The sequence below is a fragment of the Sinocyclocheilus grahami genome, unplaced genomic scaffold (assembly GCF_001515645.1).
Source record: "Sinocyclocheilus grahami isolate Dianchi unplaced genomic scaffold, SAMN03320097.WGS_v1.1 scaffold433.1, whole genome shotgun sequence".
In the NCBI taxonomy this organism is placed as follows: Eukaryota; Metazoa; Chordata; class Actinopteri; order Cypriniformes; family Cyprinidae; genus Sinocyclocheilus; species Sinocyclocheilus grahami.
This window is the reverse complement of record NW_015505612.1, coordinates 386,547-413,013: the sequence shown is the minus strand read 5'-3', so window position 1 is coordinate 413,013 and position 26,467 is coordinate 386,547. Positions and strand designations below refer to the sequence as shown.

Below are 26,467 nucleotides of genomic sequence, written 5' to 3'. Positions count from 1 at the left end.
CAAGCTCAGATTCAAGAAACATAGTCGATATTGCAACAAAGTTTTTTCTCATTTGTGTGGAAGTAAGTGCAAAAGTACAGTTAGAAAAATATTTGTTGGATATAAGAGCAGATTTCCTTCGAAACACAAGAGTTTCTTCAAGCTTAATATTTATGCTCAGAAAATTCGGAAAAGAGTACAATTGAAAGTAGAAGTGACATACAGAATGTGCTTCTCTTTTCATCCTAAAAGGTATGATCCAATGTAATAAAATATTTGTTACTGTCCTGCAAACTCAAAAATTCCAAATAGAATAAGAATAAGAATATCTTTCAAAAGTTTGGGATTTCTGAAAGAAATTAATACTTTTATTCACCAAAGACATATTCAATTGTTCAAAAATGACAGCAAAATATTTATAATACTACAAAATATTTTTATTTTCAAATAAATACTGTTCTTTTGACGTTTCTATTCATCAAAAAATCCTGAAAAAAAGTATCACAGTTTCCACAAAAACAGTAGCAATGTTTTCAACATTGATAACAAAGAAATGTTTCTTAATCAGCATATTAGAATCAGATTAGACATCTGATACTGAAGACTGCAGTAACGCCAAAAGCTCAAAATTAAGCTTTGTCATCACAGGAATAAATTAAATTTTTAAATATATTTAAATAGAAAAGTTATTTAAAATTAAATATACATATATTTCTCAATACTACTGTTTTTATTGTATTTTTGATCAAATAAATACTCAAAAAAGTCTTTGTGAGTATAAATGTAAAAAAAAAAAAAAAAACTTACTGACACCAAACTTTTAAAAGGAAGTTTACCTTAAAATTCAACACAAATTGCCTTGGATAAAAAGTGTGTTCAATGTGTTCCCATTGCATAGGAACCCAGTGAATTGGAACGTACCTCATCCAAGCGTAAAAAAAGAAATAAAATCTGCTCCAAAAATATCAAGTTTGGGAGCAATCCATTTAAAGGGGTCATATGATGTTGCTAAAAAGAACATTATTTTGTATATTTGATGTAAGTAAATGTGTTATGCGATTTAAGGTTCGAAAAACACATTATTTTCCACATACTGTACATTATTGTTGCTCCTCTATGCCCCGCCTTTCTGAAACACGTCGATTTTTATAAAGCTCATCGGTCTGAAAAGCGAGGTGTGCTGTGATTGGCCAGCTATCCAGTGCGTTGTGATTGGCTGAATACCTCAAGCGTGTGACGGAAATGTTACGCCCCTACCATACTGTAATGCCCTGTCCGGCCGTAGCGACGAGACAAAAACATTAAAACCCATTATAAACGAGGCATTTGTTGCATCCAGTCAGGACATAATTACAGATTATAATGTCTTATACTGTCTTTTTACGCATTGCGTTGCATCGCGCAGCATAAACATAAAACCATATCTGCATTTGTGATCAGAGAAACGATAAACAACAAGCACTACTCTACACTGCCCAAAACTCGCATTTGAATCATCAGTGGCAAATCCTTTAAATATAAAAACTTACTTACAGGCTGTGAGTCAGAACAGCCAGCATTGTAGTCTACTCTACCAGGATCAGGAAACAGTTCTCCATAAAATGCGCTGAACACATCTGAATATTTGGGTTGAACTGTTCTGGAACCAGGGTTGGGGAGTAACGGAATACATGTAACGGCGTTATGCAATCAGGATACAAAAATCTAGTAACTGTAATCCGTTACAGTTACATCAAAAAACTAAGTATTCAGATTACAAAAAACAGTTACGTTTTGTAAAAAGTGGGAATACTATCAGGATTACATTTGTTTCATTTAAAATTAAATAAATGAGTATTTTGACATAACACTATATATTTAACGCTGCATAGTTCCTGGTTCTGTTGACACACGTGGGCCGCCTGCTGGTGCGTGCGCAAATAACACCCGTCTACAATTAATTACGATGCTTCCTGCTGGGAAAAACGTTTTCATGTCTGGAAATTTCAGTTATTTTGTTTTCAAAGAGGATAAAGGAAATAACATGGTTGTACAGCGTAAGCTATGCATGAAGACTCTTGCTTTAACAAAGGCTACTCAACCAACTTGAACATTTGCAGGTACGAGTCCGACTAGCATGGAAATCATCATGTTAGCTAAAATTAAGCAGACTTTTAGTGAATTTAGTGTTTGTTAGTAATTTAAAATTCTATGGTGTGCATGACTGCAGTTGTAAGTTTTCTAGTGAAAAATTAGCCTGAAAATGTGGAAATTAATTAATTAATGAGAGTCCCCACACCCCGGATCAGTCAATGAAATAAAAAAGATCATAGCATTTCACATGCAGGCTTATTTTAAAATAGACTAATATGTATATGGTGTAATTTTTTAAATGTGTATAAACTATATTTATTTTTACTTGCACGTTAAAGTAAAAAAATAATAAAAATAAAACTGTAATACTAAACTGTATAGCCACTAGATGTCTGCATAGCCTTTTATGTAATTATACGGGCTGTAATATCTAGATGGTGAAACAAGACACGATTTTTAATAGTTGAGTGTACTTCATTATATGAGATTGGGTGCTTGCATAAATATCACTGACAATATGAATGTTCTGTGAAGGAATTCTAACAACACAGTCATTGAGAATATGTTCGCCATACCTAAACTTAAAAGCACCATGTCACAGTGAAAGTATCAAATATTATTAACATCATTTCAATATACTTCATAGAATACCATGACACTACTATGGTAAACCATGCTTTAAATCAGTTTAGCATGGCCATATCAAATGCAATACGTGACCATCATCTACCTCTATCTGCCAGTGCAGTCAATCTGCAACACACAGATGTCAGAGAATGAAACGCTCAAATCATCAAGCTTTCACACGCTTCATTCAGTTCCTCGGAGAGCTCAAAGAATGACCCCTAATGACCCCCAGCAGCAGCTGATGGTGCAGTCATCCCTTCCCCGAGAACACATGCATGATGAACTCATTCTGGTTTCATCTCATGTCATGAGACTGTGTGGGAGTCTGTGAGCCCACAGTGACAGTGGAACTTTCCACACGCTCTGTGTCTGCGCAGTTCAGTTTTGAGAGCGAGACAGGTTCAGTCTATAGCCTGCAGACAAAGACAGCCTGCCCTAAAAACCACATGCCACCCCAACCACATAATTATAACAATAATAACTATATGCTTATGAATGGATCATTATTATTGTGAATTTGTGAAATACATTGTATATCGGCACATCTAGTAATATAATATAATATAATACAATATAAAATAATTTTTAGTTTTAGATTAGTTTTTAACCATTATTAAAAATTATTATTATTGCTACTACTACAATTAGTGCTGTATTATAATAAGTCATTCAGTTTCATGTAATAATCACTCAACTTGCTCATAATATGAATTATTACTTGCTGCTGAAATTTAGATAAAAACGCTTTCCCTTACATAATGCTTTTAGCAGCAATAAAAATGATTAATTGTCAATAAAAACAGCATGCCGTCTTCTTAGTAATTCCAAAACATCTAATTTACACTACCGTTCAAAAGTTTGAGGACAGTAAGATTTTTATGTATTTATTTAAATTAGGACACATTAAATTGATCAAAAGAGACAGTAAAGTCATTTATAATACATTTCTATTTCAAATAAATGTTATTTTTTAAACTTATATATATATATACATAAATATGAACATTTTTCAACAAGAAATATATATAAAATTCAGCTTTGCCATCACAGAAATATTTCTATATTTACTATGTGTTTACAAATTACAATATAACATAATAAAATATATAATACAGCATAATAAAGTGTCATACATTTACAAGGATTACTATTAATTCAACAATAATCATAATCAAAGCTTATTTTTAGCACTATGACTACAACGGTTCTATATGATTTTATTAACAGTGTGTTTACATAAATATAATATTATCTAAATCATCTTCTACTATACTACTACAACAATAACAACAACAATAATCATCATCATAATTGTTCATATTACTATTATTATTACCATCACTACTACAGTACTACAACTATTCAAAACAACAATCATCATCATCAGATTTTATTATCCAGTGAAATAAGCTGCTGTTTTGTGAATGTGTATGTGTGTGTGTGAACTGTTTTAATCAAAATGTTACAGCACATGTTGGGGTGGGTAGTAATGATGATTATCGGATGTTGCATTAAGCCAAATACTCATTATCTTATTGTGTGCTCGTGCGCGTTCGTGCACGTGTGTGTGTGTGTGTGTGTGTGTGTTGAACAGAATCAGGATTAAAGGAAGGTAATCTGAACCTCAGTCTCACAGCATCCCTGCTAAACTGAGCTACTGTCCATCCGCCTGTCCAGGACAGAGGATCAGCCTCCACTAATGCCCGGCAACAGGGGCATTGCTAGGCAGAAACACTGCTGTCTCAATACATGAACCAGAGCAGAGACATTGCACTGCATTTATCAAATGAGATATAGAAAAAAATCGGACACTCAAAAAGTCCGGTGACAACCTGACCACCTATCTCTCTGAACTAGTGTGTGTGTGTGTGTGTGTGTGTGTGTGTGTGTTGAACAGAATCAGGATTAAAGGAAGGTAATCTGAACCTCAGTCTCACAGCATCCCTGCTAAACTGAGCTACTGTCCATCCGCCTGTCCAGGACAGAGGATCAGCCTCAAATAATGCCCGGCAACAGGGGCATTGCTAGGCAGAAACACTGCTGTCTCAATACATGAACCAGAGCAGAGACATTGCACTGCATTTATCAAATGAGATATAGAAAAAAATCGGAAACTCAAAAAGTCCGGTGACAACCTGACCACCTATCTCTCTGAACTAGGCCAAGTTTACTTAATGGTAATACAGACAAATCCTCTACAGCAGGATCAGCCCAAAGATCCTGAAGCTCAAAGAGGAATCACAAAAAGCCATTGTGGTAGAGTAACACTGGCCCCATGTAACCGAAAGCCCTCAGAAAAAATACTTTAGTTACTAAAGCATGATTAGGGTCAGTAAATAATCACAGTATTTTCATTTTTGTGTTTAAACATACCATCATTTTGTGAAAAGAAAATTATTTCCTTCTTTTAGAGTGCAACATCACATTTACAATGACTTTTAAGTAGCAAATTATGCTCATCTCAAAAATATCCACAAAAAAAAAAAGAATCTCAATGTCATAATATTTATGTGCTCACAGAATGGCCCTAGTTGTTTTGATGAACTAAAAAATCTGTAATAGAGCGTGAGCGGTCTTGAGGGAGTGCTGCTGTATGAGAGCAGCGTGTTGTTCTTCTGTGAGCTGATGTAAAGGAAACGTCTGCTGCGTGACCTCTACTCCTGTGGATGATTTGTGCAAAAGCAACTGTCTGATTTCAGCTTTCCTGCACTGCCATCTGCTGTGCTTACAAAAAGCAGAAAATGCCTTCATGCATTAAACAAGAAAAACCCCAAAACGTTCCAAATTTAAGATTACAAACCAAAAATCTTGTTGGCAACTTCAACTAAAAGATCCAGTACTGTATATTATATTGTATTGTATTATGTACAGTATGTTTATATAATAAAGAAATAACTATTGTAATAATAATAATAAACCAACAACAGTATATGCATATTAGTTTTTGAATTAGTTTTTTATCTATTTATTTTTAAAGATATATGTCATATGTAAAGTATGTTTACATTCTATAATATAATAAAACAATATAACATCATAAATAACTATTACAAATAATAATAAAAATAACAGTTAATATGAATAATTATTTTGTATGTTTTCTATTATTATTTTCTATTATTACACACAATTTACAGCATGTTTTATGTAATCGAACATAATAATAATAATACAAATGTATCAGAAGGTGATTATCGCAAGTACTACTACTACTCTAAATAACAACATTATAACAACAATATTATTATCATCATCATCAAAATCTATTTTAAAGACATTAAATCATGAGATAAACTAAAAAGGGTGCCAATGCTGCATCACCCAACATCAGCACACTGAAAAACATGGAAGGTTCGCTCTACATACCTCGTACCGGAAAGTTGCATCCAGCAGAAGTTCAGGAAGCATCTTCTCCCCCAGCTCCTGACTGCCTGCATCAGAGACGTAATGAAGAACCAGCATCTCATCCTCCAGGAACCGTCCATGTTTGGCCACGGAGCGCATGGCCACCTGAAACTTCTGCTGCAAGCTCAAGCTCTTGTAAACCTTGGTGAACATCATGAGAGCATGAAAGCGTGATGGCTTTCCATCCAGGTCATCTCCAGTTCCTGATCTGCTTTCTGGACGTCCAGACCGGATGTCTATAGAAAGATCTGCATCATCACGGTTGGTGTTGTGGCTTGCTTGTGTTTCCTTGATCCGTTTTGTGGTGCTGGAGAAGTTCTGCTTTTCGGAGCCAAAGTAGTAGAAGGCCACCACTGCCAAGGCTGCAGCAAAGAGCAGCATGATCTGATAGGACCTAAATGTGCTGATCCTTCCCATGGTGACCGACAGCGCCTGCAGGACACCCATGGACCCACTTCTACATGCACAAATTAGGTCAGGATGCCCTTTCTTCTGTCTAGTTCCTAGTCTCCGATCACACCCTGAGTGCAAGAAACAGGAATCAGTCAATGACATTTTGCAAAGATTCATCTAACCGCACCATATTTGTTTTGAGAGGTTACAGCAAAGAGGATACAAATCTGTCGTTTGACTTCAGAAGACTTATATAGCGATATGTCATATGGACACGTTTCATGAAACTTTTTATTTGATTTGCTTTTTTGACATAATTTGAATTTTTTTGGTTAGCCGTCCCTTTAAAATGTATTCAGGTCAAAGGATAACTTCAAACAAGAAATCTTCAAAAGTGTTAGGTCTGTTGCAGTCAGTAGCAAAGTTTTTTTTTTTAGGTTTGCATACCCATACATGTATATCCATTGACCTCGCTGCAGGATGGCATGTAAGCAAGTTACTGCACATGATGGTAAGGAGTCACTCACCGCCGTCACATGATGCGACAACATCAGAGTCCTTCACTGCTGCTGGAAGCAAACGGTCTAGCTGTAGATCACCGAAGAACGAAGGGAAGAATACATTTGCAAAGACAGAAGAAATGTGCAGACAGGAGACATCTAAACACTTGCTCGTCTTACATCACAGGAAGTTCAATAGTTCATAATAAAAGACTCGTTCATAATAAAAGACCTTTTTATTTCAGTATACACATATATGTATATACTAGTACCCACCCCAACATATGTGTGACCCTGGAGCACAAAAGCAGTCTTAAGTCTCTGGGGTATATTTGTAGCAATAGCCAAAAATACATTGTATGTGTCAAAATTATAGATTTTTCTTTTATGCCAAAAATCATTAGGATATTAAGTAAAGATCATATTTTGTAAATATATCAAAACTTAATTTTTGATTAGTAATATGCATAGCTAAGAACTTCATTTGGACAACTTTAAAAAGAGATTTTCTCAATATTTTGATTTTTTTTGCACCCTCGGATTCCAGATTTTCAAATAGTTGTATCTCGGCCAAATGTGGTCCTATCCTAACAAACCATACATCAATGGAAAGCTTATTTATTCAGCTTATGTTTAAATCTCAATTTCGAAAAATTGACCCTTATGACTGGTTTTGTGGTCCAGGGTCACAAATGTCATTTAAACAGAAATTCATGAACGTGTATATAATCAGTCAGATCCACGAACATTTTCTTGAAATAAGTTTATTTGTACATAGTCACATAACACTCAAAATATTGAAGACAGACTGGATACAAAGCTACTTTTGAACTGAGGTGCACAATGAAACCGAATAGAAATGAAGATGAGGCTTTGTGACTGATGGCAGTTGATAGATGGTTTCTACTGAGTGCAGTCATAGGCCAAAAATCCCTTAAGTTTTCTAGGGCAACTTTTTCAACTTTTCTCTTTTATTCTTTCTTTTTATTCATGCAAGGAAGAAAAGAGGTAAAGAAAGTACTTGGCCCACTATATATAATTTCATAATAGTGATAGTAAAGAAAATCATATCTTTATGACATCATAATTCAACACATAAATGAGCAAAATGCAACAGCAATACAGCTCAATTTCGAAAAATTGACCCTTATGACTGGTTTTGTGGTCCAGGGTCACAAATGTCATTTAAACAGAAATTCATGAACGTGTATATAATCAGTCAGATCCACGAACATTTTCTTGAAATAAGTTTATTTGTACATAGTCACATAACACTCAAAATATTGAAGACAGACTGGATACAAAGCTACTTTTGAACTGAGGTGCACAATGAAACCGAATAGAAATGAAGATGAGGCTTTGTGACTGATGGCAGTTGATAGATGGTTTCTACTGAGTGCAGTCATAGGCCAAAAATCCCTTAAGTTTTCTAGGGCAACTTTTCTCTTTTATTCTTTCTTTTTATTCATGCAAGGAAGAAAAGAGGTAAAGAAAGTACTTGGCCCACTATATATAATTTCATAATAGTGATAGTAAAGAAAATCATATCTTTATGACATCATAATTCAACACATAAATGAGCAAAATGCAACAGCAATACAGAGAGAGAAATGTAACCACTCAAAGCATAAAACATTTAAAAAATAAAAATAAAACACGCTTTCACCTTCCACTAAATAGAATTTTCTATATCCTCCATCTTTTAGACTTCACATAATAGCAAACAAATGTATACTTTTATTATTCTTTGAATTTAAATGGTCATTTTTCTCTCTTTTTATTGGTGTAGTAGAGTTTCTAACTGTAAAGAGACTCCAGACCAAACCATTTAAACATTCACAATCGGTATGCAATTGCCTATGCAAGTAAACCTTCAGTGCTAGGAAACATTGACGGCTTTGTAGTCGACACAAAGACGGTTCCAATTTTCAAGTACAACAAATAAACATTTTGTTGTTTAACTCCTTTTTTCCTCATTTTCCTTTGTCATACAAAAGACTCCAGAATTTCCGCATCTCAATAGTTTGTTTGCAATTCATTAAAACGATTCAAAAGTAAATTAGAAAGCTATTGATCACATTAGAGACGTTTGTGAATGGGCTTTTTAGCGGGTCCAGCCCAAGTAGATCTGTAACCTGTACAGACAAAAACACGTAGTGAACAGAACCATGCAATAAATGGCTTTAGGAGAGCTAACATAAGGCTGCTTACTATGACTAAGCTCTAGCTGATCTCAGTTTCAGGCAGTAAATGAGCACGCAGGGTTAAAAAAAAACACATGCAGGAGACTAAAGCGTCCCTCAGGACCGAAGGCAAAGAGAGAAAGATCATACTAAGCGAGTGTATTAAGGCTTCATATCTGCACGCTGCCAGGGCATCTGGTAGGACAATCGTTATTCTGCGCTGCTCAATCGCACTGGACAACCAAGAAAACACAGAGAGCCGATAACCTGGATTCCCGTGATGTTTCGCACACTGGAACTGGAAAAACACCATTGATATTGAGGAATAAAAATGAAAATATATGTCCTAATTAGTGATAAACCGCTATATTTCAGCCAGGCTGATTAATTTGCCAATATATGACTATTTTAAACCCATCGAATTGGCTGACATCACCATCAGTACTGGCCATCAAAAAAACCATATTGTAGTCCTAACATGAATATTTCTTTCCATCATGGAGGATCTGCACTGTTATTGTGTAGTGAGTTACGAGCATATTGAGAACACAAACCATGTCGTTACCGATGTCTCTGAAAAGTCTGTATAAGGAGTACAAGATTCGTGTAGTGCTACTGTGAGGCCAAAATGTGAGTTCATAATAAAAAGGAAATAAAAATATATTAACGTCCAGTGCATAATAAGGTATTCAGGCTATCATTTTAGCTCGCTGTGCATATAAGGAAGAAAAGAGAACAAAACCTTATCATCTGTCTATTATAAAGACCTGTGTGGCCAACTGAACTCAAAGAACAAGAGCGCAATTTGAAAATCAGCACCATCAGATTCGTACTGCTACGCCTCGGCTGCCTTTCGGGAGGTTTAGTGTTGGTTTTGAGAGGAAAGGCCAGGTAGCAGACCAGAAAGTTTCATACCCTGTTTTTCTAGTGTTCTCAGAGGTTCCGTGCATATTAGAAGGCATTTGTAGTTTTAAACAGGAAGACTTGAACATCCCCACAAAAGCTCCTGAAGAGTGCAGAACGTTTTGTTTTCCGCAGAAAAAATTGTAATATGTAATAATGATAAGAAGAAGAATTGACTCTCCAGGAGAAGAGCAGCACAATGGGGAGAGAGAAAAAAAAAACCCGAAGGACAAAACTCCAGCTATAATGTACAACCACTTTGGACAATGATGGGCAAGAGATGCCTCATATGAGAAGGAAAAAAATAAACAAGAAGAGGACAAAAAACATGTCCTTCCAGGTTGTTTTAGTGCTCTGAAGGTCGTTTGTACATGAGGTTTGGGTGCTCTGATTCTTCATGGCATAAAACAGGCAGTGCTTCCTACAAAAAGGGTCTTGTTTCTGCCTGTTATCCAGCCCCAAATTCCACCAGTGGCTGGGATCTGTGTCGGCTCAGTTTTGGGCATGGTGTCGGATGGTGTGAAAGATCCAGTCCATCTTGGTGGTCCATCCACCATGGTGAGCGTCATTCATCTGCTTCATGAAATAGTCTAGGGCCTCCTGCTCTGTTTTGTCCAGTGCCAGGGTCTTTCGGATGTAAGCGATGTCGTCGAAGGACTGCAGCTCTGGCATGCCTGAGCCCAGCATCATGGAGAAGAGATTTATGAAAAGGTTGGCATGCTGTCTGATAGCCAAGTAAGCCTTGTAGCACATCTCCTGGAACCTGTAGGGGGAGACAGTGAGACGTTCAGCTACCCTGCTGCATGTAAATAAAGTCCAAAAACTCAGAAACCCGTAATGGGTTTTTTGAATGAGTTTTTGGTTAAATGCCTGAAATGAGGTTTGCGGTTAATACAAGCTCAATACTCAATGGCTCAAAATATTTTCATATTTTATCCTACAAATGAAAATACATCGGCACAAATTAAAATACGCCACATTAGTGACTTCTTAAAACTTTTAGGTTTCTTGAAAAAGCCAGTTGCTAAATAGTGGCTAAAATTTAACTTAAAAGATCGCTTTCTTTTTCTTTTGGTGATTGTATTTAGGCATCAAAACTCATAAATCTTGTGTTCATTTGTAAAGCTTATCTTGATAAACCAAACGTAAGAATCATAAACTTTTGTAGGTCGCAGATCTTATTTTCTGCAATAATCCAAAAGTTCATTAAAAAAAAATCCATCGCTGCAACACTCTATAGATAAAGCTAATGAACTGTGAAGACAATAAAATTCTTACAAATTTCAGGAGACTTTAAATGATTTTCATAGGAGACAATATTAAAACATTCCTTCATATGCTTTTCATAAAAAAAAATTAAAAAAAATTTAATGAGCTTTTTTTTTAAGCCTCCTTTGAGTCCCAACTGAAGCGGAGATTTGTAAGAAAGCGGAAGTCTGGAGAAGAGGCAGGAAACTTGGCAGCCGGCTGGCGGTCAGTGTATTGTTTCAGGAGGAAAGGCTGCTGGGATGGAGGCCCAAGAGGCCCATTTTGAAAGCCTCTATTGTTCAACTCAATCTCTAACTGTCTCAGATAGTTAGCTGCCTGCCAATTACTATGTTAATGTTGAAACACAAAGGATTTGTTTCTGTTAAGCTAACACTGGAAAATAATTGATAATGCTTCCAACATGCACATATTACGCACCTCTCAAACTCTCTGGTTTTAGTGCACTCTTGGGTTCCTCCTTTGCTGATCACAATTAAGAAGTCTTGAGTTAAGACAAACGGCACTCGCTCTCGCTTGTAGCCAAACTTCTTCTTCTTGTGGTCCAAAAAGTGACCAAAATCTATATGAAACAGCTGCAGGAACACAAGCAAAAGGTCAATATGAGGATACTGATAATGAAAGAATGTTTCATTGACATTAAAGCAGCACTATGTAACTTTTGGTGCTCTAGCGGTTAATAAACAGAACTGCACACATCCCGCGGAAGAACATTCCAACCGGAGCTACGTCTCTAAGTTTTTGTCTATGGCGATTCACGCAGGTATGTGTTACTCCGCAGCGGTGACGACCCGACCAGGCTACAATAGTCCAAATATAAGTACTTAATATAAGTGTACCGTAGTGATTCGGAATAAGATAAAAACGCGGTTTGGAAGATGAATTCATGATGTACTCGCACATTATATACATTTTGCAAATTTTGAACACAGAAAAAGTTCCATAGCGCTGCTTTAAGGCATCTAAAGATCAAGTTCATACCTGCCCATCATCCTTCACCATGATGTTACTGTTGTGTCTGTCACCGATGCCCAGAATGAAAGTAGCCACACAATAGCCAGCGCAGGATCGTGTAAACAAGTCGATGGCCATGTCGTACCTATTAACACAGATGATTTTGTTAAAAGATATTTGAATCTCATTTTGATTATAAATGGTGCAAATTATTATTTAAAACATATTTGCCACTCACATCTCGCCTTTATTCTTGTCCTTTAGCCACTGATGCAACGTTGAACTGTTAAACTGAAGTGCACCTTTTAGACCACCTTTACACTGAATCTGCATGATGGTGTGGGAACTTCTCACCACCTCAATGAGACCCACGCAGTCTCCGATAGACAAGCAGCCATAGGGGAGCATTCTGGGATACCAAAAATTTGAGAGTTGATATAAAATTGCACATCTTTTCAAGATCAATCAAGACTTGTCTGCAGGAAAATTAAGAACAACTTAACATTAATACCTGGTTAACTACTATTTATTTGGCTGAACAATGTTTTGGTTACCAGGCAAGATGTTTAACCACTATGCCCACATACCTCAGGTCCAGCCCCTGATTTTGCCAAATGTTCTCCATTATTCTGATGATCTGTAGTGTCAGCATGTCTTGCCGCAGGTCTAAGGAAAGCAAAAGGTTTTGTTTTTTTACCATATAAAATGGACATTCATACTAAAAACAAACAAAACAAATAAAATCTGACCATCCCCATTCTTGAAGATGATCTCATTGTTTTGGAAGAGAAGTTCGGACATGATGTCAGGATTTTCCCAGTTCAGCCACAGTGGTCTCTTGGCAGAGGACATGATTCTGCAGTCTTCAAGTCTAACAGGCAAACAGAAAAACAGTCACCAATCAAACAGACTACCGTTCAAAAGCGTGTGGTCAGTGTTTTTTTAATAGTTTTTGAGAGAAGTTGTGCTCACCAAGGCTGCATTTATTTGCTCAAAAATTCAGTAAAAACAGTAATATTGTGAAACATTACAATAAAAAAAAAAACTGCCCACATACCTCAGGTCCAGCCCCTGATTTTGCCAAATGTTCTCCATTATTCTGATGATCTGTAGTGTCAGCATGTCTTGCCGCAGGTCTAAGGAAAGCAAAAGGTTTTGTTTTTTTACCATATAAAATGGACATTCATACTAAAAACAAACAAAACAAATAAAATCTGACCATCCCCATTCTTGAAGATGATCTCATTGTTTTGGAAGAGAAGTTCGGACATGATGTCAGGATTTTCCCAGTTCAGCCACAGTGGTCTCTTGGCAGAGGACATGATTCTGCAGTCTTCAAGTCTAACAGGCAAACAGAAAAACAGTCACCAATCAAACAGACTACCGTTCAAAAGCGTGTGGTCAGTGTTTTTTTGTTTTTTTAATAGTTTTTGAGAGAAGTTGTGCTCACCAAGGCTGCATTTATTTGCTCAAAAATTCAGTAAAAACAGTAATATTGTGAAACATTACAATAAAAAAAAAAACTGTTTTCTATTTGAGTATATTTTCAAATGCAATTTATTCCTGTGATGCAAAGCTGAATTTTCAGCATCATTACTCCATTCTTCAGTGTAACATGATTCTTCAGAAATCATTTTAAGAAGCTGATTTGCTGCTCAAGAATCATTTATTATTATCAGTGTTGAAAACAGTAACAGGCTCTGCTTAAAATTTTTGTGGAAACTGTGATTTTAGGAAGAAACCGTAGGAAGTTCAAAAGAACAGCATTGATTTGAAAAAGCACATTTTGTAACATTATAAATGTCTTTACTGCCATGCTTGATGTTGCAGTAAAAGCAACATGTCTGCTAAGTAAACATACATTCTCTCAGCTGTAAATGCTGCATAGTGTGGTACTCACCGTAGATTACCCAGCTGGTGGGCGGGGTTGAGTGGAGAGGTGAAATTTTGGAGGGCATCCATGTAGTCTGGTCGCCTCATCTGCTCCACCAGGAACTTCATTTGCACCTGAAAAATCAAAACAAATACACTTTAAAATTAAAGTCAGTCAATAAATAAAAATATAATTCTAAGGTCAACATCAGGGCAATGAATGATCTTAAGATTTTTATTTAATTTTATTGATTTTTCTATTTTCTACTGCTCTATTATCGATTTCCCACTACACCAGGAGGCGGGTGCAATAAAATGAATGAAAAATAAAAATGCATGTATCAATAATTTTAGCACATATTAAAAATGACCACTTTCATTTTGATAATTTTTGTTCCATAATTAAGAACTCCTAAATTTTAAGTTTTATTTTTCAGTGATGTTGTTTAATTTTCAGTTATTTATCCGTTTTAATTCAATTATTTTTTATCAAATTGCAGATTCATTAATCCATTTATCCACATGCTAACAGCTGCTTACTTGATTTTTTTTTCCAATTTATTTATACATTTCCCAGTTGATTTATTGATTCCTTAACTGATTTTTCAATAATAAAATAATTATGATTTGAGCCCCCATAATGAAGAGCTTCTCAAACCTGATTCACAGCAAATGCAAAACAACTTAATAGGCTAATGAACTTTAGGCTTAACTACTTAACGACATCAAGTGGGATGTTTATTGTAATGTCTGAATGCTTTTTAAGGATCACCTCACAGAGTGGATGTTTTATCCTCCGTAAATCTTTTTCAAAGGTTTCACTTGCAGTGTACGTAAAGACTCCTAATATAACTTCACGTACCCATGCAAGTACCTACTTTTTGGTGAGGTGAGAATGTCAAAGGCTGAGTTTACCTTCTGAGTTTCATCCTTCTTCTCCTGTTTGAGAATGTCTGTGAGGTTGATGAGCTTCTCCATGGCTTCCACCTGTCTGCTCAGGTGCTTCAGGTACATGCCACATGCCCGACAGTACGACTCCAGTAGCAGACCAAACCGCTGACTCACGGTTTTATTGTGCATTTCTGACCTGCAACCCCACAAGATAGGTTACAATTTAACTTCATTTGGAACTTCAGAAACATGATCATGATGTTTAGGTCAGTGTACGTAAAACCCTGACAGAAAATAGAACAAAAAGAGGAAATCTCTTACTTCAAATGCCAAAAGAAGAAGTGCCCAATCCTCTGGTTGGTAAGAGCTTTTTTCAGCAGAAATCGCACAAGTGGGTTATCAAGATACTGCTCATACTTCAAAACCTTAAACAAATGTAAGAGGAAACATTGAAAAATCAAAAGTAAACACAAGGGCATTTATAATTAATAACTGAATATATCAGTCTTACCTGAACCAACTGAATGAGGTACTGCGAGAGTTTATCATCAGTCAGATACTTCTCAAGGCACCGAACTGCGAAGTCTCGGATCATTGGATCAGGATAGTTACAGTCAAGCAACTCCATGGCTTGTTCCGGCTTTATTGCGGGCCAGTCTTTAAGAAGGCAATACATCTGTGCAACTTCATCCCTAGAATTCCACTTCACCGCCAGAAGAATCTTGGGCAGAATTTCTGGAATATTTACACAATACTGCCTAGAGTAAAAAACACAAATAATTTTAAATAAACTTTTCTTCCAATAGGCACCAAAATGAGGAGAGCTAATGGGGGCGTTAGACTACCTGTGTCTCCATAAGAAGTCTTTTTCCTGCTCAGTGATCTCAGAAAGCGGGTCCCTGTTGCCCAGCTGACGAAGTTGCTCTATATCAGCCTCCGTCATGGCGTGGTCTCGCGCGAGTCTGCTGTTCTGTAAGTCAGATGAGAAACTCAATTAATAAACACAGAACAAATTTCACAAAGAAAAATGTCCTTGCAAAGGAAAATAAATTCATTCATATTTTATTAATGATTAATATTTACTTATAATATTGCAATATTTACAAATGTACAAATATATTTATTTTCTTCCATTTTATTTTATATACATTGCCATTCAAATGTTTGGGGTCAGACATACTTTAAGAAATTCATACTTTCATTCAGAAAGGGCCAAGGGCACTTCATTATTCCACAAAAATAATATCAATATTGCCGTTTCGTGAGCAGCAAATCATCATATCAGAAAGAAGTATCATGTGACAATGTGAAAATTCAGCTTTGTCATCACAGGAATAAATTACATTTTAAAATGTATTAAAATAGAAAACAGTTATTTGAAAGTGTCATATTATTTCACAATATTATTCTTTTGATTGAATTTTTGATCAAATAAATGCAGCCTAGTGAGTATAAGAGACTTTTTTCAAAAACATTTTTTAAATAGTACAGACCCCAAACTCAAATTCTTGAACAATAGTGTACTTTCAATGTGAATAAACCTCAATCACAGTTCAGAAATGAGATTTTGAGCAACAATCTTTGCAAGACAGACCTAATAGGACCTCTGTTGTCATTAAACATTATATGGTGCCTGTTTTTGTAGAACTGATGCATCAGTGATTTTTTTAACAAGAAAGCAGTAGTTTTAAAGCCTTGATGAATCAGCAATGGTTTGAGAAAGTAAATAAGCCTCCAGGAACCCATGCTGCTAAGGCAACATTTGTAGTGTCTTTTAATGTAGGTTCCCATTGATTATTTCTATTTTATTTAAGCTTTATTTCAATTAACAAAAGCTATTTGAATAGTTTTAGTTTACCATAACAACACTACAAAAAAACAAATCATCACCTCTTTTGCCCCCTTCCTTCCTTTCACAGAGCAGATGGAGAGACAGAGGCGAGCTGCCCGAGGGATGTCGGGAATGTACATGTCATAGGTCAGCCACTCGTTCCACCTGGAGACAGAAAGAGAAGATGTCAGCATGCTATCAATTTTTTAAAATGTATCATTTTGCATTTCAAATATCTAACACTTTTGGAAGTCATAATACTGGGCATGACATCAGGGGTTGGCCAACCTTTGGCCACCACTGGCATGGTGAGGGCAATCGCTGGCATACAAGAGAAATTAATATGACTAATTATCATGTGACCAGGGCTTATTTTCAACAAGACTGAAGTAAATCTATTTACTTGTGCTACCCACTGACAGCATGGACCTAGTCGTTGAGTTGGGTGGTACAACGCCACTCACACACTCTGCAGTGAACTTTGTATAAATTAATGGGATATTATGAAATGAGGGTTTCTACAGAAAAAAAGACAGGGTGGGGTGTTTATGTCACAGTGATTACCAAGAAAAATGGCACTTCATGTCAGAAATGCTGCACTAGAAGAAATTCCTTCTCTTGTTTGACATTTAAAGCCAACATAGCACATCTGCATACTTCGGTTCACTTTGGTTTTTACTACATTATAAAGTATGGAAGCCTGTTTCTGACACAGAATTTCAAAAAATTAAGATAATTGCAATTTTTTTCTCACAACTCTGACTATTTCTCACATTTACGGGTTTATATCTCGCAATTATGAAATAACATCTTGCAATCATTTTTTTTTCAGAATTGTGAGTTTATATCTCATAATTGCATTTCGTGAACATAATATGTGATTCTGTACATTAATATGAATATGAAATGGAATGCACCAAAAAAATTTATTGAACAAAATATGCACTTTGACAGATGCTTTCATCCATGAAATTAGGCTCCTGTTAAAAGAGATATAAACTAATGTTAACTCAAAATTGCAAGACACATATACTCATAATTGCGAGAAAGAAAGAATTATGAGATAAAAAGTCAACACTTTCACTCAGTAATTAATCAACTGTAGTATCAGACAGGACCAGTGATCGCATGGTACCTTGGGTTTGAACACGGCACACGCTGTGTATTGACATTATCACACAACTGTTCTCCACCATGGTAGATCCCTGTCCGCACATAAATCTGAAACAAAAGGTAAAAACCAATGAGCAAACAGCCTCTTAGATCAAGTAAATGCTAGTGCAGAAAATTATAAGAAGAAACACACAAACAGCTTCCTGTTCTTTAATGGTATGAAACTTCTGCTATCTTACTAAACACTTCCCATTCGTTTTTTCATAATAAAAGACTTTCAGAATACAAAAAGACATCAGCTAAGCACCTTGTCAATGTCCCGAATATTCACATTAACGTATGTGGCACAAAGGACGCGTATCCTTAGAGTGCTGTTAATGGTCCAGAGTGATTTGGTGGAGGCCTCTCCGTTCATGTAAGGCGTGGCGGTGGAGATGCGGCGGGCGTAGGAGGGCATGGTGAAGTTGTCCATAGGCAGCTGAGAGTAAAGACTGTCCTTGGACATAAGCATGAGGTTTGGCAACCGACCCAGCATAATGCAACTCCGTACATACTGACAGAACCAGAAAGAGAGAAACAGTGAGAGATTTTATACATAAAGCAACATAATCAGCACATCTCATGGACTGTTAAGTCATCCAAAATGTCCAGAGCTATTTTTAGTGTCCTAAACACTAATTCTGGCCGTGCTTTTTGATGGGATGGTGTAAAACTTCAAATGCAGCCGGATACTCAGACTACTCATTTGCATTCTGTGTACTGGCTGGTTTTGAGATAATGAAAGCCTGGAACAAACACATGACGACCAGAAATTTCAGCTGGCTAATTAATCAGTGCCCAGTATGAAACCACAAATCTGTACTCAAGATAAAAATATCATGAGAACACAAAAAAAAAGTATAGAAATTGCATTCATACACAGAATAATAGATGGTTATTCAAGTGAGACCAAAAAGGTCTAGATACCTTGTACTGACTAATGGGGTACTTTTCCAACAGATACTCGTCACAGCCGCAGACTTTCAGGATGTATTTGCCTTGATATTCTTGCACGCACATCTTTAGTTGTTCGGCGGACAGCAGCATGCTCCTGGTCTTCTTCCTGATGGCTTCAGCGATCACCTGCTCAGGTACGCAGTCGTGATTGATCTTTAGTGTGTACTTTTGCTTGTCGTTGTTGGGAGAGACGATCACCCAGATGACCACAATGATTTGACCTAGTGCACAAAGAAGACCAGAGCGTTAACAGGAACAGCATTATTGAATTGATTCCTTCAAGCATTAAGCATGTGAGAACAAACAATTAATCCCACATGGCAACCGAGTGTGTTAAAAAGAAAGGCTGGATGCTGAATGCATCCCAATGAAGTTGTCAGGGAATGAATGTAATGAAGTGGTTGTGCATGCATTCCTCCAGGGTAAGAGGAAACAGAGGAGCAAAAGCAAAAAAAAACAAGCATCATATGCTTCATGACTACTACTATTAAAACACAGGCCCATTAACATATGAAAGAAAACAACATTGCTGCAATACAAAACTTCCTGGAATGACTCTACACTATGAAGATTACTACTGGCTTCAGGGTATAAACCATAAGGAAACATTCCATGCTATTTTCAACCTCAGAATTAATGTGCCGCATCTGCGGCATGCTGTCAATTACCACACTCAATAACGTCGACTGGTCAGTCAATGTGTATTAGCAGTTGGGCAGCACCATTAATAAATGTTTAAACCATGCAAATATCACACTGCTTTGAAAGTGCCTGTTCAAGAATGCGCTAGCATTAGACTAGTATGGTAAATCAGAATTGATCTCAAATATAAAATCAGCATTTTCAGCTTTTTTTACTATATTTTAAATATTTTCATTTAAATATATTTTCCTCAACATTTCCTTACTACTGGCTTCAGGGTATAAACCATAAGGAAACATTCCATGCTATTTTCAACCTCAGAATTAATGTGCCGCATCTGCGGCATGCTGTCAATTACCACAGTCAATAACGTCGACTGGTCAGTCAATGTGTATTAGCAGTTGGGCAGCACCATTAATAAATGTTTAAACCATGCAAATATCACACTGCTTTGAAAGTGCCTGTTCAAGAATGTGCTAGCATTAGACTAGTATGGTAAATCAGAATTGATCTCAAATATAAAATCAGCATTTTCAGCTTTTTTTACTATATTTTAAATATTTTCATTTAAATATATTTTCCTCAACATTTCCTTAAAAAAAAATATAATGATATTTAATTATTTTTATTTTAATGCACTTTTAATTCACTGCAAAATAAAGATAAAAAATTATATACCAAGACAATTTAGAGCATGGAAAATCAGGGACTTCCTTTTATTTATCTGAGGAATGATGCAAACAAATTGTTAAATCAATGCATTGATTTAAAAAAAAAAAAACGGTTCAAAATAAGTGAAATTTACATTAGGTAGTATATTAAAATATCTCTGACTTTTGACATTCACATACAAGTCAGGACACAAGCATGACATAATATTTGTCAAAAAAAAAAAACCACTGAATAATGTATATAATTTAAAAACCTGAACATGGTTCCTTTAGCATAATATATGCACAGGAATAACAGGAACGGACCTAGAACCGTAATTAGGGTTGCCAACTTCAGAAAATGAAAATAAGGGACAACTGTGACTCTACATGGGAAAATAAGGGACGCTCAAAATATTTGTTCTGTACCACATAGAGTATGTCATTTCCGTGTCTACAACTAAGTGTGTATAAAAGGTTAAAAATAATCACAATTGTTTCGCTTAACCTATGTACAATTATTTTAAAAAAATAAGGTTTATTATCATACAAAAAAGTCACACGTTACACACAAAGCATCGGCCTGAGAAAATTTTACCACTATAGAATTGTGACTACACAAGTGGTGTAGTAAATTAGGAGATGAATATACTGTGAAATTACATACAATATGGCACAAAATTTGAAAGTATAACAACTGAATGTCTATGAAATATCAGTCAATAAAGATTTTTTTAATTAAGATTTTGAACAAATATTATTGCAACCATGTCGCCTATGAATGCATAAAAATGAATATTTTTCAATTAAAGAGAACTGAGTGTGTGGGCTGCTTTTGGTGCTTGAATTTGTTCATCAATAATGAGGTCCAAGTTTAGGAATACGCTAGAAGTTAAAATTTAAAAAATTTGTAATTCTGTTTCTCTATTTAACAACATTAACTTACAATACTGAAAGACGTCTTCCCTCAGGTAGATTGCATGTTTTCTTGCCTAGCTGGAAGTTGTGCTTATGATCAATAATCACGTTCTTTACATTCACCCAAACTGATTTCCTGAAATCAAAATGCGGATGGTGAAGGGGATTGCCGTTAGTGCGAGCGACCAGGCAGCAGAGGATTCTGCAAGGTCTTAAAGCCTTCCTTGAGTGGCTATGTTCGCAATTCAAACAATGATGTGTGCAAAAAGAATAATTAAATTTATTATTTGTATGGTCTAGACCAGGGGTGCCCAAACTCGGTCCTGGAGGGCCGGTGTCCTGAAGAGTTTAGCTCCATACGGTGTATGCCTGTGAATACGGGACAAACTGCGGTATGTAGAGCTTTCATACGGAACGCTTCTGATGCCTTAAATACGGGACAATTCCATATTATACGGAACAGTTGGCAGCCCTAACCATAATGCACTGTTCTGCAGTTGAGTTCTGCAAATTCTGCCCACAGAAATTACACTGGTAAGTCATAAGCAGAAGTGCCTAGAAAAGTTGTCTCACTTCAAAAGAACCATTTAAAGAACGTCATAGCTCAAGAAAGAAAATGTGAGTTTGCATGGCCAAGCACCATTCAAAATCTCAATGTTAGATTGTTCTGAGTAGTTCTCATGTTGTTATGCGTTTGCTTGGTGGACTTACAGGCCACCTAGCAACCGTATAATGTCTCTGAAAAAATAATTCACCAGTGTTATTATCAGCCAAAGTCTGACTTAGTCTGTAACCAAGTAAAATAAAGTAATAGCTTTGCACAATTCGAGGTATCATACCCATACAACAGAGGGTGGGGCAAGTTACGGCCAACGATTAAAACTTAAAACCACTAATAGCAATAATGTTTTACAGAAGAATTCATGCAAGTAAATGACAATGCCCTTTGGTCCATAAACTTGAAATTAAAAACAACCCAGAATATTCCTGTAAAAGAATAAACCTACCTTTGTCTAATTTGCCATATATATGCTTTGGAAGCTCTGATGAAGACTCCACGTTAGGAGGATAAACATACAGCGCTCGACTGTGTGACCCAGTGGCATCTCGCAGCTCTACTGAGTCTTTGCAGACATTAAGAATATTTCTCCTAAAGTCCTGCACCTCAGGATCCTTCACTAGATCAAACTCGCACACCGGCATGCCGATGGCAAAACCTGAAACACATTAAAAAACACCATCTTAGAACAAGGTAAGAAGAGGAAAGAGATAAACACGCTGAATCAAATACAATACCCTTCAAAAGTTTTTTAAACTTCAACTTTTTTAACTAATTGATTTGAAAATACAGTAAAAAAAAAATATATAGTAATATTGTGAAATAATATTACAATTTAAAATAACTGACTTTTGAATGGTAGTGTATGTTTTTCAGAAATAGGGATGTGAAATTCATTACTGAATTTCAGTTCAGGTGAAATGTTTTGAATTTGTTTCAAGTCATGCATATGTGCATACGGTTATTAAAAGAAAAACCAGCCCATGTGTGAGGTGTTACCGATTTCTCTGTTGAGGATTTTTTCCTCTCTGTTCCCTACAGGTTCTATGACCTTTAGAAAGGGCTGGAACAGCCGAAGGTCACAAAGTCTTCTCGTCTCATCGTAGAACTCCTCACGCTCCGCCTCTTGCGTTACACTGACGAAAATATAGGATGTCTCCTCCTGCAGCAGGTGGTGGAGGGGGTACTTCCTTGCCTCCTTAAACAGTTCGTGTTTGATTGTGATGAGGGTGGCCTCCCGGAGGCACTCTAGTGTCAAGATCATGCCATTGGGCAATAGACAGTCTACCAGAATCCTGGGGGGCATCAAATGGATGCCCCATAGTTCCCCTGAGGAGGGTCTTGGAGGCATGATGTGTAGTCCTCACAATCTTTAACAGCGGAAAAAAAACCTCCAACCTCTTCTTCACCTGAGGGGGAACAGGATGAATAAAGTATGTTTTGGCAACATGTTTGACATCATGCACTGTTTTCAATAACAATAAAAAAAAAACAATGGAAAAGACAAAATGTTCAGCATTGCAAACTACACCTCAGATAAACAAGTCAGCATGTCCCAAAAGAAACAAATGAGGTCTTGAAAGACAAACGGTAACAAACAGGAACATAGATCGTAAAATAAGCATAATAAACAAAAGTGATGCTACTGACTGACCTGCGTTGTTTACGGTTTTACCTACTGATATCACTGATCATATACACTACCATTCAAACATTTGGGGTCTGTAAGGTGTTTCCACAAAAATATTAAGCAGCACAACGGTTTTCAACATTGATAATAAATCTGAGCAGCAAATCAGCATATTAGAACGATTTCTGAAGGATTATGCGACACTAAAGAGTGGAGTTATGGCTTCTGAAAATTCAGTTTTGCATCACTGGAATAAATTGCATTTTAAAATATATTAAAACTGTCAATTTGTAATAATATTACAATATTACTTTTACAATATAACAATTTTTACTGTATTTTGCATTAAAAAGCAGCTTTGGTAAGCATAAGAGACTTCTTTCATAAGCATTTTTTAAAAATCTTACCAATTCCAAAGTTTTGAATGATACCTAAAATGACACACAACCATGAAGCCAAAAGAATAATTTAATGCAGTCACATCACTGACATCAGTCTTAATAAAAAACATGCTTACAGGGAGTGCAGTACAACCCAACAACACTGAGTCACTGAGCGATGACAGAAATGTATCACTCTGTGAGCGAGGAGAGATATTTCCACATAACATAGAGCCAAAAACATCTGGCACTTCATACTGAAGTGGATGACTTGTTTTTCCCTACAAACATGAGCCAACAAACAGACTCCCGTATGCAGCTCCTAGGTGTAAGGCTGCTGAAAGGGATTCACCAATCTGACAAACAGCACCTTTCACCATATTAATGTGTGATCTGAAATTATTGGATTTTAAAACTAGGTCATGTGAGGTGAACACGTCAGATCTTTTGTCCTGACTATACTCAGATGTAGTTCTTCCAGTTTATTCATGTAAAACACCATGCAAATGGTTTATTACAGAGCTTTGCGAATCTTGGTAACACCACTTCACACTTTTTATTGCTAGTAGACATCTCTTCAGAGTAAAAAGAAAGCAGATGAATCCATATTTCCATAAGATGGTGGCATTTGTGTTTACCTTAATCTGATCTGTTTGCTTTATAACTTCTCTTCAGGTCCTCTGAATAATACTGAAACAACTGCAAGGATGACAAACATTCAGTGTCTAGTGGAAAGCGGACCAACACGCACAGTTTACCCAAAACAACTCAACCTATACCCATGCCAACACTACAAACCACAACAAACCTCCACAGCAGTGTTTAGAGTGACAGAGATGGGAAGATAATAAGATTACGAGGTTTATCATTCTTGCATATGAATAGACTGAGCCACAATGGCAGAGAACCACTTGCTAAAATTAACTGTTTATAAACATACAAGTCAGGTTTATTACAACACCTTAACGTTATATCCAAGTGTATTAGTTTAACCAGAGTAGAAACTTGCATTAATGTGACTATAAACCGGCTTCATACTAACGTTACACCGCTAAACAGGTGTTCCATAAATAAACAAGGTGAAATTTATGAAAAGTATTTTAGTCCATTAAAAAAAAAACGTACTATATCTTAAAGCAGAAACATATTTTGAAGGTTCATATACATGACATATTTAGCCAGCTAACAATCCCAGACATAATATACTAATTAAAAGGAAACTGCCATTTACATTTGTTAAAGAGCTTAAAAATTCCAAAATAAAAATAAATCTTGGTTAGCGTGTAAATAAGTCATTAAAGATGGATTATTTCTTAAAACAATCAGATATTGATTCCTTTAGCCGCCTAGCCGCTAGGCTAATCCGCTAAACGAACCCGATAACTTTCATATTAAAGAAATGCAGTAATATTATTTTAGTACTATAATATAGTAAGATTATAGTCATAAAAAAACACATAAACTTTAAAATACCACCAGCGTCGTTATTCAAAACAATACAGGAATAAACACATATCTCACGTTTATGTGTATAGCTAATAAAGGTATGTACCGGAGAGTTGTTGTGAGGTAATCCGCTGTTGGTGTACAGTCACTCGTTCAGGGCTGTAAATCCAGCGCGGGGCTTTGCTGGGCCTCTAGCCGCCCCGCTCTGACACGCACCGCCTCTCCATCATCACAGCAGCGGCGGCGGCGGATCGCGAGCAATGTTTTCACACAAATCATTCATCACCGAGGGAGAAAGACGAAACACATGCTGTCCAATATCCCATGGATTGGATAAAATCACCAGAAACGCTGTCACGACGGAATAAGGGAGGATCCTGGAAACACACAAGCACCAAAGTGGCCAGATAGATAAGAGGGAGGGTGACTGTGCTAGAGAGAGAGAGAGAGAGAGAGAGAGAGAGAGAGAGAGAGAGAGAGAGAGAGAGACACTCTCGAATCCCAATTGAACTCCCTTTTTTTCTTCTTCTTCTTCTTCTTCTTCTTCTTCTTCTTCTTCAATCGATCATCCCGCTATAGTACTGGAGCAGCCACAACAAACACATTAAACACGGAATAAAGTGTGAAATGTTAATCTCGCCAGAAATCCCTAGAAATCGTAAATATGATATGTTATGCCATCTTCAGGCTGCAAATATATGCGCAAAATGTGCCTTTATACAGACTGCTTGATGTTGTACAAAAGCACACAGGAATTGCAATTGCATAAATGTTGAACCTAAATGTAATAATGAATGGTAATGAATAGACAAATGTTTAAAATATTAAATTATGAACACATTAGACTGCATAAGCAACTTCTCTGAATTCTTTATCAGTGTCTTTACAGATATACAATTGTTTCATCCGTACTAATTTAGATCTATACAGTATATAAAATAATAGGCCTATAATAATAATAAGTAGTCGTAGTTTGTTTATTGCCACTACTATTAATTTATTTATTTCCAGACGTGTAAAATACAGAGAAATTACTATGTATTTTTTTATTATAAATGAAAGTCCATTTTTTTACTTTAACTTTAATAAGTTTTCACAATTATATGTAAAAGTCATTTTAAAAATGTAATCTCAATTTATTGTTGATCATTGCAATAATTATTTACTTTGTAGTTTGAACGTCTAAATGGATGTTTAAGGAGCAAAAAGTAGCCTTGAGTAAAATACAAGATACAGTTTCAACACTACTCGCGGAA

The 26,467-nt window shown here is 36.2% G+C and overlaps 2 protein-coding genes across 2 annotated transcripts in view; both read right to left on the bottom strand.

Annotated features, from left to right (window-relative positions):
* The window catches only part of LOC107551790 (xyloside xylosyltransferase 1), a 44,581-nt gene extending 37,427 nt beyond the window's left edge, over positions 1 to 7,154 (bottom strand). The window contains exons 1-2 of the mRNA XM_016233515.1: positions 7,005 to 7,154; positions 6,046 to 6,605 (exon numbers count right to left, since the gene is read on the bottom strand). Of these exons, the coding sequence (XP_016089001.1) occupies positions 6,046 to 6,531 (486 nt within the window). The 5' untranslated portion in view covers positions 6,532 to 6,605; positions 7,005 to 7,154. The remainder of the gene's footprint in view (positions 1 to 6,045; positions 6,606 to 7,004) is intronic.
* Positions 7,155 to 9,310: 2,156 nt separating this feature from the next.
* Positions 9,311 to 25,632, bottom strand: LOC107551780 (phosphatidylinositol 4,5-bisphosphate 3-kinase catalytic subunit alpha isoform-like). The gene is made up of 18 exons (XM_016233505.1): positions 25,318 to 25,632; positions 22,755 to 23,164; positions 22,204 to 22,413; positions 18,957 to 19,207; positions 18,298 to 18,543; positions 18,013 to 18,098; positions 16,937 to 17,042; positions 15,892 to 16,016; positions 15,558 to 15,804; positions 15,368 to 15,471; positions 15,071 to 15,242; positions 14,184 to 14,290; positions 13,503 to 13,624; positions 13,341 to 13,419; positions 12,522 to 12,692; positions 12,311 to 12,428; positions 11,750 to 11,904; positions 9,311 to 10,826 (listed from the first exon to the last, which is right to left on the bottom strand). Exons 2-18 carry the CDS (start codon positions 23,104 to 23,106, stop codon positions 10,556 to 10,558), a joined length of 2,922 nt encoding a protein of 973 aa, XP_016088991.1. The 5' UTR covers positions 23,107 to 23,164; positions 25,318 to 25,632; the 3' UTR covers positions 9,311 to 10,555.
* Between the last annotated feature and the right edge of the window lie 835 nt (positions 25,633 to 26,467).